Source organism: Mytilus californianus, unplaced genomic scaffold (assembly GCF_021869535.1).
Source record: "Mytilus californianus isolate M0D057914Y unplaced genomic scaffold, xbMytCali1.0.p SCAF_21, whole genome shotgun sequence".
Lineage (NCBI taxonomy): Eukaryota > Metazoa > Mollusca > Bivalvia > Mytilida > Mytilidae > Mytilus > Mytilus californianus.
In genome coordinates this window covers 4,346,496-4,362,352 of record NW_026262670.1, presented here as the reverse complement: position 1 = coordinate 4,362,352, position 15,857 = coordinate 4,346,496, and the positions used below count along the sequence as shown (strand labels likewise).

At 33.1% G+C, this 15,857-nt stretch overlaps 1 protein-coding gene across 4 annotated transcripts in view; it reads right to left on the bottom strand.

Moving 5' to 3' along the window:
• Positions 1 to 15,857, bottom strand: part of LOC127731837 (uncharacterized) — a 395,646-nt gene that overhangs the window by 75,167 nt on the left and 304,622 nt on the right. For all 4 annotated transcript variants that reach the window (XM_052240678.1, XM_052240680.1, XM_052240681.1 and 1 more), the window contains 2 exons: positions 15,463 to 15,570; positions 10,298 to 10,369 (listed from right to left, as the gene is read on the bottom strand). In XM_052240678.1, coding sequence (XP_052096638.1) covers positions 10,298 to 10,369; positions 15,463 to 15,570 — 180 coding nt within the window. The remainder of the gene's footprint in view (positions 1 to 10,297; positions 10,370 to 15,462; positions 15,571 to 15,857) is intronic.

Here is a 15,857-nt window from a genome sequence, read left to right as displayed (position 1 = left end):
CTCAGGGCAGAAGGGTGCTAGTTGTCTGAAAGGGCACTTTAGCGTTATTACCCAGATTTTAAGGGCAATGTTGGACAGTGTATAAATTACTTGAATATTGCTAGGCTCAGCTGGAGAATATTAGTTGTATGATATGAACCATGCCAGGCAGACATGTACAGCTTACAATTCTTCCATACAACAAGTATAGTCGACCTATTGCTTATAGTTTAAGAAAAACAGACCAAAACACAAAAACTTAATACTAAGTAATGAACCGTGAAAATGAGGTCAAGGTCAGATGGCATCTGCCAGTTGGACATGTACACCTTACAGTCCTTCCATATACCGAATATACTAGACCTATTGCTTATAGTATCCGAGATATAGACTTGACCACCAAAACTTAACCTTGTTCACTGATCCATGAAATGAGGTTGAGGTCAAGTGAAAACTGTCTGACGGGTATGAGGACCTTGCAAGCTACGCACATACCAAATATAGTTATTCTATTACTCATAATAAGAGAGAAATTAACTTCACAAAAAATCTACTTTTTTTTCAAGTAGTCACTGAACCATGAAAATGAGGTCAAGGACAATGGACATGTGACAGATGGAAACATCGTAACATAAGGCATCTATATACAAAGTATGAAGCATCCAGGTCTTCTAGCTTCTAAAATATAAAGCTTTTAAGAAGTTAGCTAACGCCGCCGAAGCCTGATCACTATCCCTATGTCGAGCTTTCTGCGACTTTTGTTGCAGGCTCGACAAAAAACCCATAAGACCAGGATAAATAACAATGTAAATCACTTGTACAAATGACTTTAAATCACTGCACAGAGTGATTTACATTAAATAATATAGATCACTTGTACAAATGATTTTAAATCACTGCACAGTGATTTCTATGATGGTACAAATGATCTTACTGCACAGTGATTTTTAATAATTTCATATAACATGCATAAATCTGAATGTTAGATTGTTAGATCAACAAGCATTCTGGGAGTATTGCATGGCAATATATAGTCCCCTACCCGTTAAAAAATCATTGTACTGGAACAAAATGCTAACTTGATCTGTAACTTGTCCTGATAAAACTATATAACAATTATCAAATCTATATCTTCAAGCATGACGAAACAAAGTGAGGAAAACTGATTATTTGAGTGAATTTTCCAAGTCCAAGGACCATAACTCTGCACGAAATCTTCAGATTGGAACAAAATTCAAACTTATCTGTGACTTGTCAGGATAAAACTATATACCAATTATCAAATCAATATCTTCAAGCTTGACCGAAAAAAGTGTGGAAACCTGATTATTTGAGTGAAATTTTTAAGTTCAAGAACCATAACTCTGCACAAAATCATCAGACCGGAACAATATGAAAACTTGATCTGTAACTTGTCATAATAAAACTATATACCAAATATCAAATCAATATCTTCAAGCATGAAGAAAAAAAGTGTGGAAAACTGATTTGTCGGACAGATGGATGGACAGACAGACGGAAGGAGTGTAAACCTAAAGTCCCCTTCGACTTTGTCTGTAGTTAGGGGACTTATAAAAACAACAAATATGAAATATGCATGATAATGTGATGGAACATTTAATGCCTAATGCAGTAATGGTTAATCACATAGTCTATATATGCAACTGTTTATCTGTTTATTTTCCTGAAACACATAGTACATGATATGCACAATTTATACAACTGCATGTACAAATGTAATAAACTATATAAAAAATACACTTGGAGATAAATATGCAAGTTATTTGTTTACCATTTCTGGCAAAAAAAATTATCTTTGCATGTTAGTTGTTACGAAGTTTGGTAAAAAAGATCTGCTTTATTAAGTCTGTATTTATCAAATAAATATTTAATATTTCCGTTTGCAGTGTGAAATTATAATAAAAAAAGAAAACGCACAATGATTTCATATTTATTTTATCGTGCCAAAATTAATTTCTGACATTCTGACAAACATGCACGGGGAAATTGTTTAAACTTTTTAAGTCGTCAGGAGTTAATCCCCTTTAAGTTAATACCATTCCCAAAAATCACTTGCTGAAATGATCTTTTGTACCTGAATAAAAAATATCACTCATTGGCGTGATTTCCAATCTTCAGAAGGTCCAAATTTCTGACCACGCGAGTACTTGCATTTCAATCGAGAGTACGTATATTTTTCAACGTCAAAACGTAGTTTAAATGTTGAAGTTTATCGGAAAAATATTCACAGTATCAGCAAAAATTTTATAAAATCCCCAGACTATTAATATTTCGAGGCTATTTTTAGTCATTTTCAATCAATTTTTGTAAACTCCTTATCTTGTCAATGTTTACAGTATTTTCCCACCATATCTTTGGAAAACCACGTGGTTTCCGCAAAATCTCGCGAGATTACAACGAGCTACAAATTGCGGGAAATTCAAATTTTCAATTTTCTTTACCGATCGTTATGTTTCTATGCAAAAATAAAAAATCACGCAAATAAGTGATTTTAAAAATCACTTGTACAAGTAACTACCCTGACTGATATACAGAATAGTGAAAATTTGTATAAAAAATAAAGAATACAGAAAATGATGACCCAAGCACTGTACCCATCCTGCTACAAAGACCCTCTTAACTTTTCCCATAACTCAAAAGACCTAAACCAATAAATTCTAAAGTCAGAAGTATGTAGACATATCTTTAGTAGGTATCTCAATACTAGGACAAAATCAAATTGAGTTATCTTTCTTTATTCAGGTGTGCTCCTTCTTCGGAGGATTATACACAGTACTCAGTAGAAGTAAATACGATCAACAATGGCATCCAGTTTTGTTATTTTCGTATCAAAATTGAGAGCAGGCAAAGACAAATCAAGTCTGAATTTACCATTTTTTATGGAATACAAGTAAAATGATGTGTTTTAATTAGTTATTGTGGTTTTCATCTTTCTGTCAATTACGTTTTCTTCATGAAACTACGGTAAACGTTGCAAATTGTGTTGCCGTATGAAAATTTCTTCAAATGAAATGACAAATGCCAACTGACCAATTCTATTTAAATGAATTAATGTTGATGATCACTAATGACCCCTCTGATAAACGGATTACCTGTAACAACTAATTATAACACCTGTTGTAACCGTTGCTTAGCTTGGGGTCGTAAACAAAGTCATAAACTTGTCGCCAGGTAAAATTTCTTACAATTAAATTTTTTTTCTTTTACCAATGTAAATGAAGATCGGTAATATTATCGTTAGTCAAGAAATGAAACATTTTGACATAGGGAAATGTTGACGCCAGAAAAATCGCCAGCAGCCATATTTTGTCGCCGGATGAAAAAAAAATCGCAATTTGCCACATTAGCGAAGCCCAGCACAGTTAAATATTTGAAACATAAAAGGTTTCTGACACAGAATAACTGTAGTCAAAGAACTTAGAATTGGTTACATGATTTGAATTTATATTCAATTTTTTGCTTTTGTGCAATACACTTTGCTGTTGCGAATTGCCCCCCCTCCCTCCCCCCACAAAAAAAATTTAAAAATTTACCCCCCCTTTTTTTTTGCTTTTGTGCAATACACTATGCTGTTGCGTATTAACTGGTCTTCCGTTATACACATGCATTTCTTTAAACATGAAAAGCAGTGTAAGGGAGGTAATCAAAACGTTGTATTTGGATTACCTCCCTTAAACTGCTTTTAAATTGTCTTAATTGTTCATTATTCATTACTTTCTACATAATTTAAAAGCAGTGTAAGGGAGGTAATTCAAATGGGATAATATATTGTAAGGTTGGGCAAACCAAAGAGCACTGATAATTCAATTTTTGATGAAATCAAACAAAGTTTAATTTTGGAACACAATTTGGACCAACTTTGAAAACATGCCCAAAATCTAAAATCTAAAACACTGTTTGATTGGGCATATATTAATTCAATTTTAACCAACTTGAATACTATGCCCAAAATCAAAAATCCTAATACACGCTTAGATTCAGCATATCAAAGAACCCCTAGAATTCATTTCTTTTTTGAAATTAAAACTAAACTTTAATTTGGGGCCCTTTGGACCTTAATATGGACCAATTTGAAGACGGCTTGCCCAAAAATTAAAAATCTAAATGCACGGTTAGTCTGCATATCAAAGAACAGCAATAATACAAATTTGGATGAAATCAAACAAAGTTAAATTTTGAACCCTTTTGACCTCAATGTAGACCAATTTAAAAATGGGGCTCAATATCCAAAATAGTAATACAAGGTTAGAACCCAAAAATTAAAGACTTTAAAATTAATCCCATTGAAATTGGTTAAAAGATTTGTCTTTATTTTCAACTGAAGATTTCCTGCTATTCCGCAATACTGTGCAATTGAAGATTTCTTGCTATTGTGCAATACCTATGCTATTGTGCAATACCTATGCTATTGTGCAATACTGTGGAACTGAAGATTTCTTGCAATTGCGCAATACTGTGTGCGCAATACTGTGCTTTTGTGCAATACTGTGCAATTAAAGATTTCTTGCTATTGCCCAAATACTGTGCAATTGAAGATTTCTTGCTATTGCACAATACTGTGATATTGCCCAATACTGTGCTATTGCGCAATACTGTGCTGTTGCACAATACTGTGATATTGCCCAATACTGTGATATTGCGCAATACTGTGCTGTTGCGCAATACTGTGCTATTTTGCAATATTGTGCAATTGAAGATTTCTTCTTGAAACTTTTCAAAAAATTTGAAATTTCAAAAATTTTGAAGAAAAAAATATGAACCCCCAAAAAAAATTGAAAAAAAATCCCCCCAAACTTTTTGAACCCCCCCCCCAGGAGTAATTACCCCCAAACTAACTCATTCCCAGCCTTCCCTTTGTGGTATGGAACCTTGTAGTACAATTTTAGAGATATCCATACACTAAAACACAATTTATTGTCCGGAAACTACAAAAATGCTTGTTTTTGGCCCCTTTTTGGGCCCTAATTCTTAAACTGTTGGTACCATAACCTCCAAAAGCATTCCTAACCATCCGTTTGTGGTATTGAACCTTCTGGTAAAAGATCATAGAGAGACATTCACTTAAACTAAAGTTATTGTCCGGGAACCAAATGTGTCTAAGGACGATGATGCCGACGACGACTACACCGCCGACATCGTAGCATTATATGAACGCAAAAATTCTTTGCGGTCGTATAAAAAATGCTGAAAACTGATTACTTTCCTGAATTGTCTAAGTCAAAGGACCATAACTCTGCACAAAACTTCAGACCGGAACAAAATCAGAAATTGTTCTATAATTTGTCATGGTAAACCTAAAACTGTATACCAATTATCAAATCAACATCTGTAAGCATAACAACAAATAGTGTGGAAAACTGATTACTTGCGTGAATTTAAGAAGTCAAAGGACCTGACATGTGAGGGACTCAAACTCATAACCTGAGTGTAAAAAGGCTAGTGATATAGTAGTTAGCTACGTAAAAGGATATTTGCTAAAGTAGGACAAATTAATTGTAGGCCAAGCTAAAAATAGTTATACAATACAGTTATTTCCATTTCTATGCATTCTATACAAAATAAAAAAAATGAGTATTTGACACAGCATAGGTTTATGACACAAAATGAATGTGGTCAAAGAAATGAAAAATTTGAAATTGGACATTTACCTATTATGGTCCAATATCCCAAATCTAAGTACATTGTTAGAATCAGCATATTAAAGAACCCCAAGAATTCAATTTTTGATGAGATAATTATTAATTAAATCATTCCTGTTCAAAGGGAAATAACTCAAAATAAACAAGAGACCAAATGACATAGAAATTAATTATTAATTATACCATTTCTGTTCAAAAGGAAATAACTCAAATTCATATAGTAATAAAATGCTCCGCTGGGCGCAGCTTGATACGACCGCAGAGGTCGAACCCTGAACAGTTGGGGCAAGTATGGACACAACATTCAAGCTTGATACAGCTCTGAATTTGGATTGTGATTAAATATTTGACACAGCATAGGTTTCTGAAACAGAATGAATGTGGTCTAAGAACTTTAATTTTTTTAATTTACCTATTATGGTCCAATATCCAAAATCTAAATACATGGTAAGATTCAGCATATCAAAGAATCCAAAGAATTCCATTTTTGATGAAATCAAACAAAGTTTAATTTGGACCCTTTTGACCTCAATGTGGACCAATTTGATAACGGGGCCCAAAAATCAAAATACATGGTTAGATTCAGCATATCAAAGAACCCCATATATTCAATTTTTGTTGAAATCAAACAAAGTTTAATTTTGGACCCCAATTTGGACCAACTTGAAAACTGGGCCCATAATCAAAAATCTAAACACATGTTTAGATTCAGCATATCAAAGAACCCCAAGAATTCAATTTTTGTTAAAATCAAACTAAGTTAAATTTTGGACCCTTTGGACCTTAATGTAGACCAATTTAAAAAACTGGACCCAAAATTAAAAATCTATATACACAGTTAGATTTGACATATCAAAGAACCCCAATAATTCAATTTTTGATGAAATAAAACAAAGTTTAATTTTGGACCCTTTTGACCTCAATGTGGACCAATTTGATAACGGGGCCCAAAAATCTAAATACATGGTTAGATTCAGCATATCAAAGAACCCCATATATTCAATTTTTGTTGAAATCAAACAAAGTTTAATTTTGGACCCCAATTTGGACCAACTTGAAAACTGGGCCCGAAATAAAAAATCTAAACACATGTTTAGACTCAGCATATCAAAGAATCCCAAGAATTCAATTTTTGTTAAAATCAAACTAAGTTTAATTTTGGACCCTTTGGACCTTAATGTAGACCAATTTAAAAAACTGGACCCAAAATTAAAAATCTAAATACACGGTTAGATTTGGCATATCAAAGAACCCCAATAATTCAATTTTTGATGAAATAAAACAAAGTTTAATTTTGGACCCTTTTGACCTCAATATGAACCAATTTGATAGCAGGGCCCACAAATAAAAAAATCAAAATACATGGTTAGATTCAGCATATCAAAGAACCCCATATATTCAATTTTTGTTGAAATCAAACTAAGTTTAATTTTGGACCCCAATTTGGACCAACTTGAAAACTGGGACCGAAATCAAAAATCTAAATACATGTTTAGATTTAGCATATCAAAGAACCCAAAGAATTCAATTTTTGTTAAAATTAAACTAAGTTTAATTTTGGACCCTTTGAACCTTAATGTAGACCAATTTGAAAACTGGACCCTAAATTAAAAATCTAAATACGCGGTTAGATTTGGCATATCAAAGAACCCCAATAATTCAATTTTTGATGAAATAAAACAAAGTTTAATTTTGGACCCTTTTGACCTCAATATGAACCAATTTGATAGCCGGGCCCACAAATAAAAAATCTAAATACATGGTTAGATTCAGCATATCAAAGAACCCAATATATTCAATTTTTGTTGAAATCAAACAAAAGTTTAATTTTGGACCCCTATTTGGATCAACTTGAAAAATGGGCCCGAAATCAAAAATCTAAATACATGTTTAGAATCAGCATATCAAAGAACCCCATATATTCAATTATTGTTAAAATCAAACTAAGTTTAATTTTGGACCCTTTGGACCTTAATGTAGACCAATTTGAAAACTGGACCCAAAATGAAAAATCTAAATACATGGTTAGATTCGGCATATCAAAGGACCCCATATATTCAATTTGTGTTGAAATCAAACAAAGTTTAATTTTGGACCCCAATTTGGACCAACTTGAAAACTGGGCCCGAAATCAAAAATCTAAATACATGTTTAGATTCAGCATATCAAAGAACCCCAAGAATTCAATTTTTGTTAAAATCAAACTAAGTTTAATTTTGGACCCTTTGGACCTTAATGTAGACCAATTTGAAAACTGGACCCCAAAATTAAAAATCTAAATACACAGTCAGATTTGGCATAACAAATAAACAAATATATTCAATTTATGTTGAAATCAAACAAAGTTTAATTTTGGACCCCAATTTGGACCAACTTGAAAACTGGGACCGAAATCAAAAATCTAAATACATGTTTAGATTCAGCATATCAAAGAACCCCAAGAATTCAATTTTTGTTAAAATTAAACTAAGTTTAATTTTGGACCCTTTGAACCTTAATGTAGACCAATTTGAAAACTGGACCCTAAATTAAAAATCTAAATACGCGGTTAGATTTGGCATATCAAAGAACCCCAATAATTCAATTTTTGATGAAATAAAACAAAGTTTAATTTTGGACCCTTTTGACCTCAATATGAACCAATTTGATAGCCGGGCCCACAAATAAAAAATCTAAATACATGGTTAGATTCAGCATATCAAAGAACCCCATATATTCAATTATTGTCGAAATCAAACAAAAGTTTAATTTTGGACCCCTATTTGGATCAACTTGAAAAATGGGCCCGAAATCAAAAATCTAAATACATGTTTAGAATCAGCATATCAAAGAACCCCATATATTCAATTATTGTTAAAATCAAACTAAGTTTAATTTTGGACCCTTTGGACCTTAATGTAGACCAATTTGAAAACTGGACCCAAAATGAAAAATCTAAATACATGGTTAGATTCGGCATATCAAAGGACCCCATATATTCAATTTATGTTGAAATCAAACAAAGTTTAATTTTGGACCCCAATTTGGACCAACTTGAAAACTGGGCCCGAAATCAAAAATCTAAATACATGTTTAGATTCAGCATATCAAAGAACCCCAAGAATTCAATTTTTGTTAAAATCAAACTAAGTTTAATTTTGGACCCTTTGGACCTTAATGTAGACCAATTTGAAAACTGGACCCCAAAATTAAAAATCTAAATACACAGTCAGATTTGGCATAACAAATAAATAAAATATATTCAATTTATGTTGAAATCAAACAAAGTTTAATTTTGGACCCCAATTTGGACCAACTTGAAAACTGGGCCCGAAATCAAATATCTAAATACATGTTTAGATTCAGCATATCAAAGAACCCCAAGAATTCAATTTTTGTTAAAATCAAACTAAGTTTAATTTTGGACCCTTTGGACCTTAATGTAGACCAATTTGAAAACTGGACCCCAAAATTAAAAATCTAAATACACAGTCAGATTTGGCATAACAAATAAATAAATGTGGTCAAAGATTTTACAAATCTAATGCGCCATACTGTGCAATTAAAGATTACTTCTTGAAATTTTTCAATATTTGAAATTTGAAAAAAAAATAATATTTGAAGAATAATTCTTTTTAATTTCTGAAATCTGAAATAAGAAAAATTTGACCCCCCACAATTTCTTTTTTTTGGTCTTAATTGTTCATTAACCATTACTTTATACATAATTTAAAAGCAGTGTAAGGGAGGTAATTCTAATGATGAATTTGATTTATCTCCCTTACACTGCTTTAAATTATGTTTTGTACTAAAGTATTTGTCCATATAAAAATGCTTGTTTTTTGCCCCTTTTTTGGCCCCTTATTCCTAAAATTTTGAGGCAATTACCCCCAAAATCAATCCCAGCATTCCCTTTGTGATATGGAACCTTGTGGCACAATGTCAGAGAGATCCATACACTAACACACAAGTTATGTCTGGAAGTTACAAAAATGCTTATTTTTGGCCCCTTTTGGCCCCTAATTCCTTAACTGTTGGTACCATTACCCCCAAAATCAATCCCCACCTTCCTTTTGTGGTATTGAACCTTATGGTAAAATTTCATTGAGATCCATTCACTTAAACTAAAGTTAGAGTGCGAAAACTAATGTGTCTTCGGACGACGACGACGACGCCAACATCATACCAATATACGACCACAAAAATTTTTGTTTGGCAGCCACCCCCCCCCCCCCGCCGGCCGCCGTACATCTCCAAATCAAAAACCAAAAACAATTTATTTATAAAAATTAACAAAACTTGCTCTCGTCTTGTTTGCTCTAGAATATGAAATAAAAAACATCTGCTAATTTTGTTGAATATTGAAGAAATCACATAATAATAAATTCCTGAATTGAAACATGACAACTAAGCTTAGTTAAAAGCTTGTTAAGTGTGGATTTAGCGCCCCAAATATATGATGTTGTCCAATCAAAATGGTGATAACAAATAATTGCATTAGAATTTTAAATTGTTTGTTTAAAACCAATTTTGTAAGATTTCTCTCCTGAAGTATTTTGGTTTTGCGGCATTTGATTTCTTAGTTTTATATTTCTTTATAATTTGTAACTTATTTTCTACTTGATTCATTCTAAGTGTAAGCGTTTGTAATTCAACACCATATCTATCACTATATGTACCTGTAAGTATTCCATCACTTCTTTATACTGGAGAGATTTATATTCTGCTGCTAGATCGTATGGCGTCTGACCCTGAAATACAGACAAATCTTTATATTGCTTTCACCTGTTACAAAGAAGGCTTCTGTAACACATAATATCTTACAATTAGTAAGACCAGTAGCAGCTGAGTGGTGATTAATTTTATCTTAACAGATGCTAACCATATATATATAACTCATGAGACGACATTTCGATTATTTTTCACAATTTTGTGAAGACTTTAAATAGGCTTTTAACTCTTTTTTTTAAAGAATCAGAATAAAAGTTCCATCTGTCACCATTTGGTCCTGTTATTTTCTTTGCAGTCTGAAGATTGGTAAATGCATCCTAATGTCTACATGAGGTGTGGATGAGTTTGGGGGTCTTCATTTTTAACTATCTTTTCTAATTTTGTGGGCACATTATTCACAGTTCTTTATATTTTTAACATCCCAATATTATTCTCTATTTTTTATATTTTTGTACCCAATCCTTTTCTATTCATTAATTCTACCCATACAACCCCTCCTATATCTGTATACCCCATCCAAACCCTCCTATATCTGTATTACCTATCCACACCCTCCTATATCTGTATACCCCATTTAAACCTTCCTATATCTGTATACCCCATCCAAACCCTCCTATATCTGTATACCCGATTTAAACCCTCCTATATATTTGTATTACCCATCCGAACCCTCCTATATCTGTTTTACCAATCCAAACCCTCCTATATCTGTATACCCAATCAACACCCACTTATACCTGTATTACCCATCCAAACCCTCCTATATCTGTATACCCCATCCACACCCTCCTATATCTGTATACCACATCTACATCCTCCTATATCTGTATTACCCATCCAAACCCCCCTATATCTGTATACCCAATCCACACCCTCTTATATCTGTATACCCCATCCACACCCTCCTATAGGGAAAACGGTACTATTTATTCTGCCATAGGCGACAATACTAACATTTTCTAAATTTACCACTTTTTATAATAAAAACCTGGACAAAACAGTTATGTGTGGTATTAGTACTTTATTATTCTGTTTTAAAACTTGAGGTCAAATGTATCATGACCAACTTCCAACGGAGCTTGTTTATGTTATCCATGCCCACCGTCCTTTTACGCCAAATTTATGAAATTTTGGAAGTCTTTTCGAACAATTCTCTAGAATATATTTCAATGGGTTTCAAAATTTATATTGTAAATATACACACTGCAGTTATTCATAGATAAAAAAAAAATATATATATATTGTACCCTAATAAAATCTCAGGTCATAACGCTTACGAACTTTTTTCCAGCTGAATTTAAGTATTTTAGGGGACATTTTTTTATATTTTAAAACAAGCAATTTCCAAACCATGAAAAGTAATGGTAAAGTATTAACTGAAAATAATTTTAAAGTATTATTATCAATGCACTTCTGGCTATGATAGATCAATGTTTAACACTTTAACAATTTCCTTGATTATATTCAATTCACAAGTCACAAGGAGCTCAGTATGCATCTATCATGTCTATCTGTAGAGTTTTATACATTATTTCTAGAGATGATGATGGGGGTTATTAAAGACCTTGACTGGCTATACAGCCCTCGCACGGTAGTTGATATTAGAGTATAATAAAAAAAAGTTAAACATTTAAAGGAAGTAGAGATGAAAAAAACTAGATATCATTGAGATGGGAGCCATCTCTGTGGGCCCCGCTGAGAATAACATGAGGTAAAAAATTTGTATCTTTATCATTGGACATGTGGTTGTCAACTGAAACCAAAGTTTATGACCTTGACCTTTGACCTAGGAAGATGTATATAAATTATGACACACCCTATGGTGTTTGTTTATATACATGTCAAGTATAAACTTTGAAATCATAACAGTTCTCAAGATATAGAGCGGACACGATCTTTACCATAGGACATGGGGTTGTCAACTTAAACCAAAGTTTTTGACCTTGACCTTTGACCTAGGAAGTTGTACATACATTATGACACACCCTCTGGTGTTGGTTTATATACATGTCAAGTATAAACTTTGAAATCATTCCAGTTCTCTAGATATAGAGCAGACACAATTTGTTACAGACGGAAGGACGGACAGATGGACGGACAGATTGATCACTATAGGGCGTCTGCCATTCGGTGAGGCCCTAATAATTTTCAACTATTTATTTTCTAATTGTTCTAAGGTAGAAAAATAATAAGTAATAATCTTATATGTATTTGCATTCAATTTGTTTTAGATTTAACCTTTTTTACAAAAATAAACATAAATTTAAAGAGTATATTGTGAAAGGTGACAAAAAGGTGAAGTAATTAAATTTTTTGTGAAACAACTTTGAAATACACAAATTATTTTTGACCTAAAGCTAAGGTAATTGGTGTTAATTAACAGTGTGTTTGACACCAAAGCTGTCAAATAAAGCCATGCACTGAAATGGGTCACTTAATTTGAGTTTACACAGCTAGTTGAACTTCTTGTAAAGGAAGAATTACGAATTTGCCGGTATTTCAAAGGAAATCAGTCTGAAGGCTAAAGAATCCGGGTGAAAACGGGGTGAAAAAATATTTAAATGGGTTTCAAAATTTATATTGAAAATATACACACTGCAGTTATTCATAGATAAATAAAATAAAGTTAGAGAACGGAAACTAAAAATTCAGCAATTTTTATGTTTATAAAGGGACATAACTCAAGAATGGTAAAAGTGTTCTCACCAAATTTTGTACTTAATCTGTATTATGTAGTAATAAGCATTGTGTATAAGTTTCATAACATTTGGTTGAGGCAAACTAAAGTTCGAAAACGGAAACAAAAAATTTGTACTTGATCTTAGTTTTGTGGTAATGAATATTGTGTATAGGTTTCATAATGTTTGGTTGGGGCAAACTTAAGTTACAGAATGGAAACTAAAAATTTTGCAATCTTTCGATTTACAAAGGGGCATAACTCAATAATGGTTAAAGTGACACTACCCAAATTCAACTTGATCTGTGTTTTATCAGTGGAAGTAAAAATTAAACATTGCTTTGTATAAAGCATTGATTGTAGTTGATTCAACTATAATCATGGACAAAGGAATATAACTCCAATTTCAAAAATTAATTGATATTTAGAAAAAAATAAAAATTTTGCAATTTTTCCATTTATAAAGGGGTATAACTCTAGAACAGTAAAAGTGACGCCACCAACATTCAAACTTGATCTGTGTTTTACTAAAAATTTTGCATTTTTTCCATTTATAAAGGGCATAACTGGAGAATGGTTAAAGTGACCCCACCAAAATTCAAACTTGATCTTTATTTTGTGGTAATAAGCATTGTGTATATGTTTCATAAAATTTGGTTGAGGCAAACTTAAGTTAGAGAACGGAAACTAAAAATTTTGCAATTTTTCCATTTATAAAGTGGCATAACTCTAGGACGGTTAAAGTGACGACACCAAAATTCAAACTTGATCTGTGTTTTGTGGTAATAAGCATTGTGTATAAGTTTCATAACATTTGGTTGAAGCAAACTCAAGTAAGAGAACGGAAACTAAAATTTTTGTAATTTTTCCATTTATATAAAGGGGCATAACTCTAGAACGGTTAGAGTGATGCTACCAAAATTCAAACTTGATCTGTATTTATTGGTAATAAGCATTGTTATAAGTTTCATAAAATTTGGTTGAAGCAAACTTAAGTTAGAGAACGGAAACTAAAAATTTTCCATTTCCATTTATAAAGGGGCATAACTCTAGAACGGTTAAAGTGACGCCACCAAAATTCAAACTTGATCTCAGTTTTGTGGTAATTAGCATTGTTTATGAGTTTCATAACATTTGGTTAAGGCAAACTCAAGTTAGAGAACAGAAACCAATTTTTGGACGCACGGACGGACGTACGTACGTACGTACTTACAGACGGACAAGGGTAAAACTTATAAAAATATATATTGTACCCTTACATCTAATCACAGCGCTTCTAAGTTGATTTCCTTCACCTGCCTTGGGTACACAAAAGGCCAACCTAAAGCCGGGAAGATGTAATACTACTTTTTTCTCTATATCTGTATACCCAATCCCCATCCTCCTATATCTGTATACCCTACCCAATCCACACCCTTCTTTATCTGTATACCCCATCCACACACTCCTATATCTGTATTACCCATCCACTCTTTCCTATATCAGTATTCCCCATCCACACCCTCCTATATCAGTATATCCAATCCACATCCTCCTGTATCTGTATTACCCCTCCACACCCTTCTCAACCTCTATACCCCATCCACACCCTCCTATATGTGTATACCCGATCCACATCTTCCTATAGGTGTATACCCTATCCATCCCCTCCTATATCTGTATTACCCCTCCACACCCTACTCAACCTCTATACCCCGTCCACACCCTCCTATATGTGTATACCCGATCCACACCTTCCTATAGGTGTATACCCTATCCATCCCCTCCTATATCTGTATTACCCCTCCACACCCTACTCAACCTCTATACCCCGTCCACACCCTCCTATATGTGTATACCCGATCCACACCTTCCTATAGGTGTATACCCTATCCATCCCCTCCTATATCTGTATTACCCCTCCACACCCTTCTCAACCTCTATACCCCATCCACACCCTCCTATATGTGTATACCCCATCCACACCTTCCTATTCCTGTATATTCCATTCACACTCTCCTATATGTGTATACCCCATCCACACCCTCCTATATGTCTATACCCCATCCACACCCTTCTATATGTGTATACCCCATCTACCCCTCCTATATCTGTATTACCCCTTCACACCCTCCTAAACCTCTATACCCCATCCACACCCTCCTATATGTGTATACCCCATCCACACCATCCTATATGTGTATACCCCATCCTCACCCTCCTGTATGTGTATACCCCATATACACCCTCCTATATCTGTATACCCTATCCACACCCTCCTATGTCTGTATCCACACCCTCCATAAAACTTTTTCATATCTTAAGTTAAATTTAAAGGATCAGATGACTTTTGACTATTGCCTTGAAAAAGAATCAATTTGACCAACCATATCTTATACATCATTTTAGTGATTCATTAAAATAGTTGAACACTGGTCAAATACTATAAAATATTACCTTATGTGTTGTAACCATGGGATTGGCACCTCCTTGTTCTACCAGACATCTTGTGATCTGTAGACGTCCCCGCTCAGCAGCCCAATGTAAAGCTGTGTATCCACTCATCTATAATATAACCAAATAACATGTAAATATTATGGACAATACTTTGTTATCAATATCAATAATATACAACATATCCTACAACTGACATTAAAACTTGTCTGATAAACTGGACAATGTTGTGTAATAAATATAAACAAAATATATATCACATGAATCAGTGGTCAAAACTGAATAAAATGACCAGTCACACTTGTATTTATATTCTATATAAGCAATAAATAAACATGTTTTGTTGTGAAATGTCAAAACTTCCATTAAACCTGATATCTTAAAAAAAAAAAAAAATT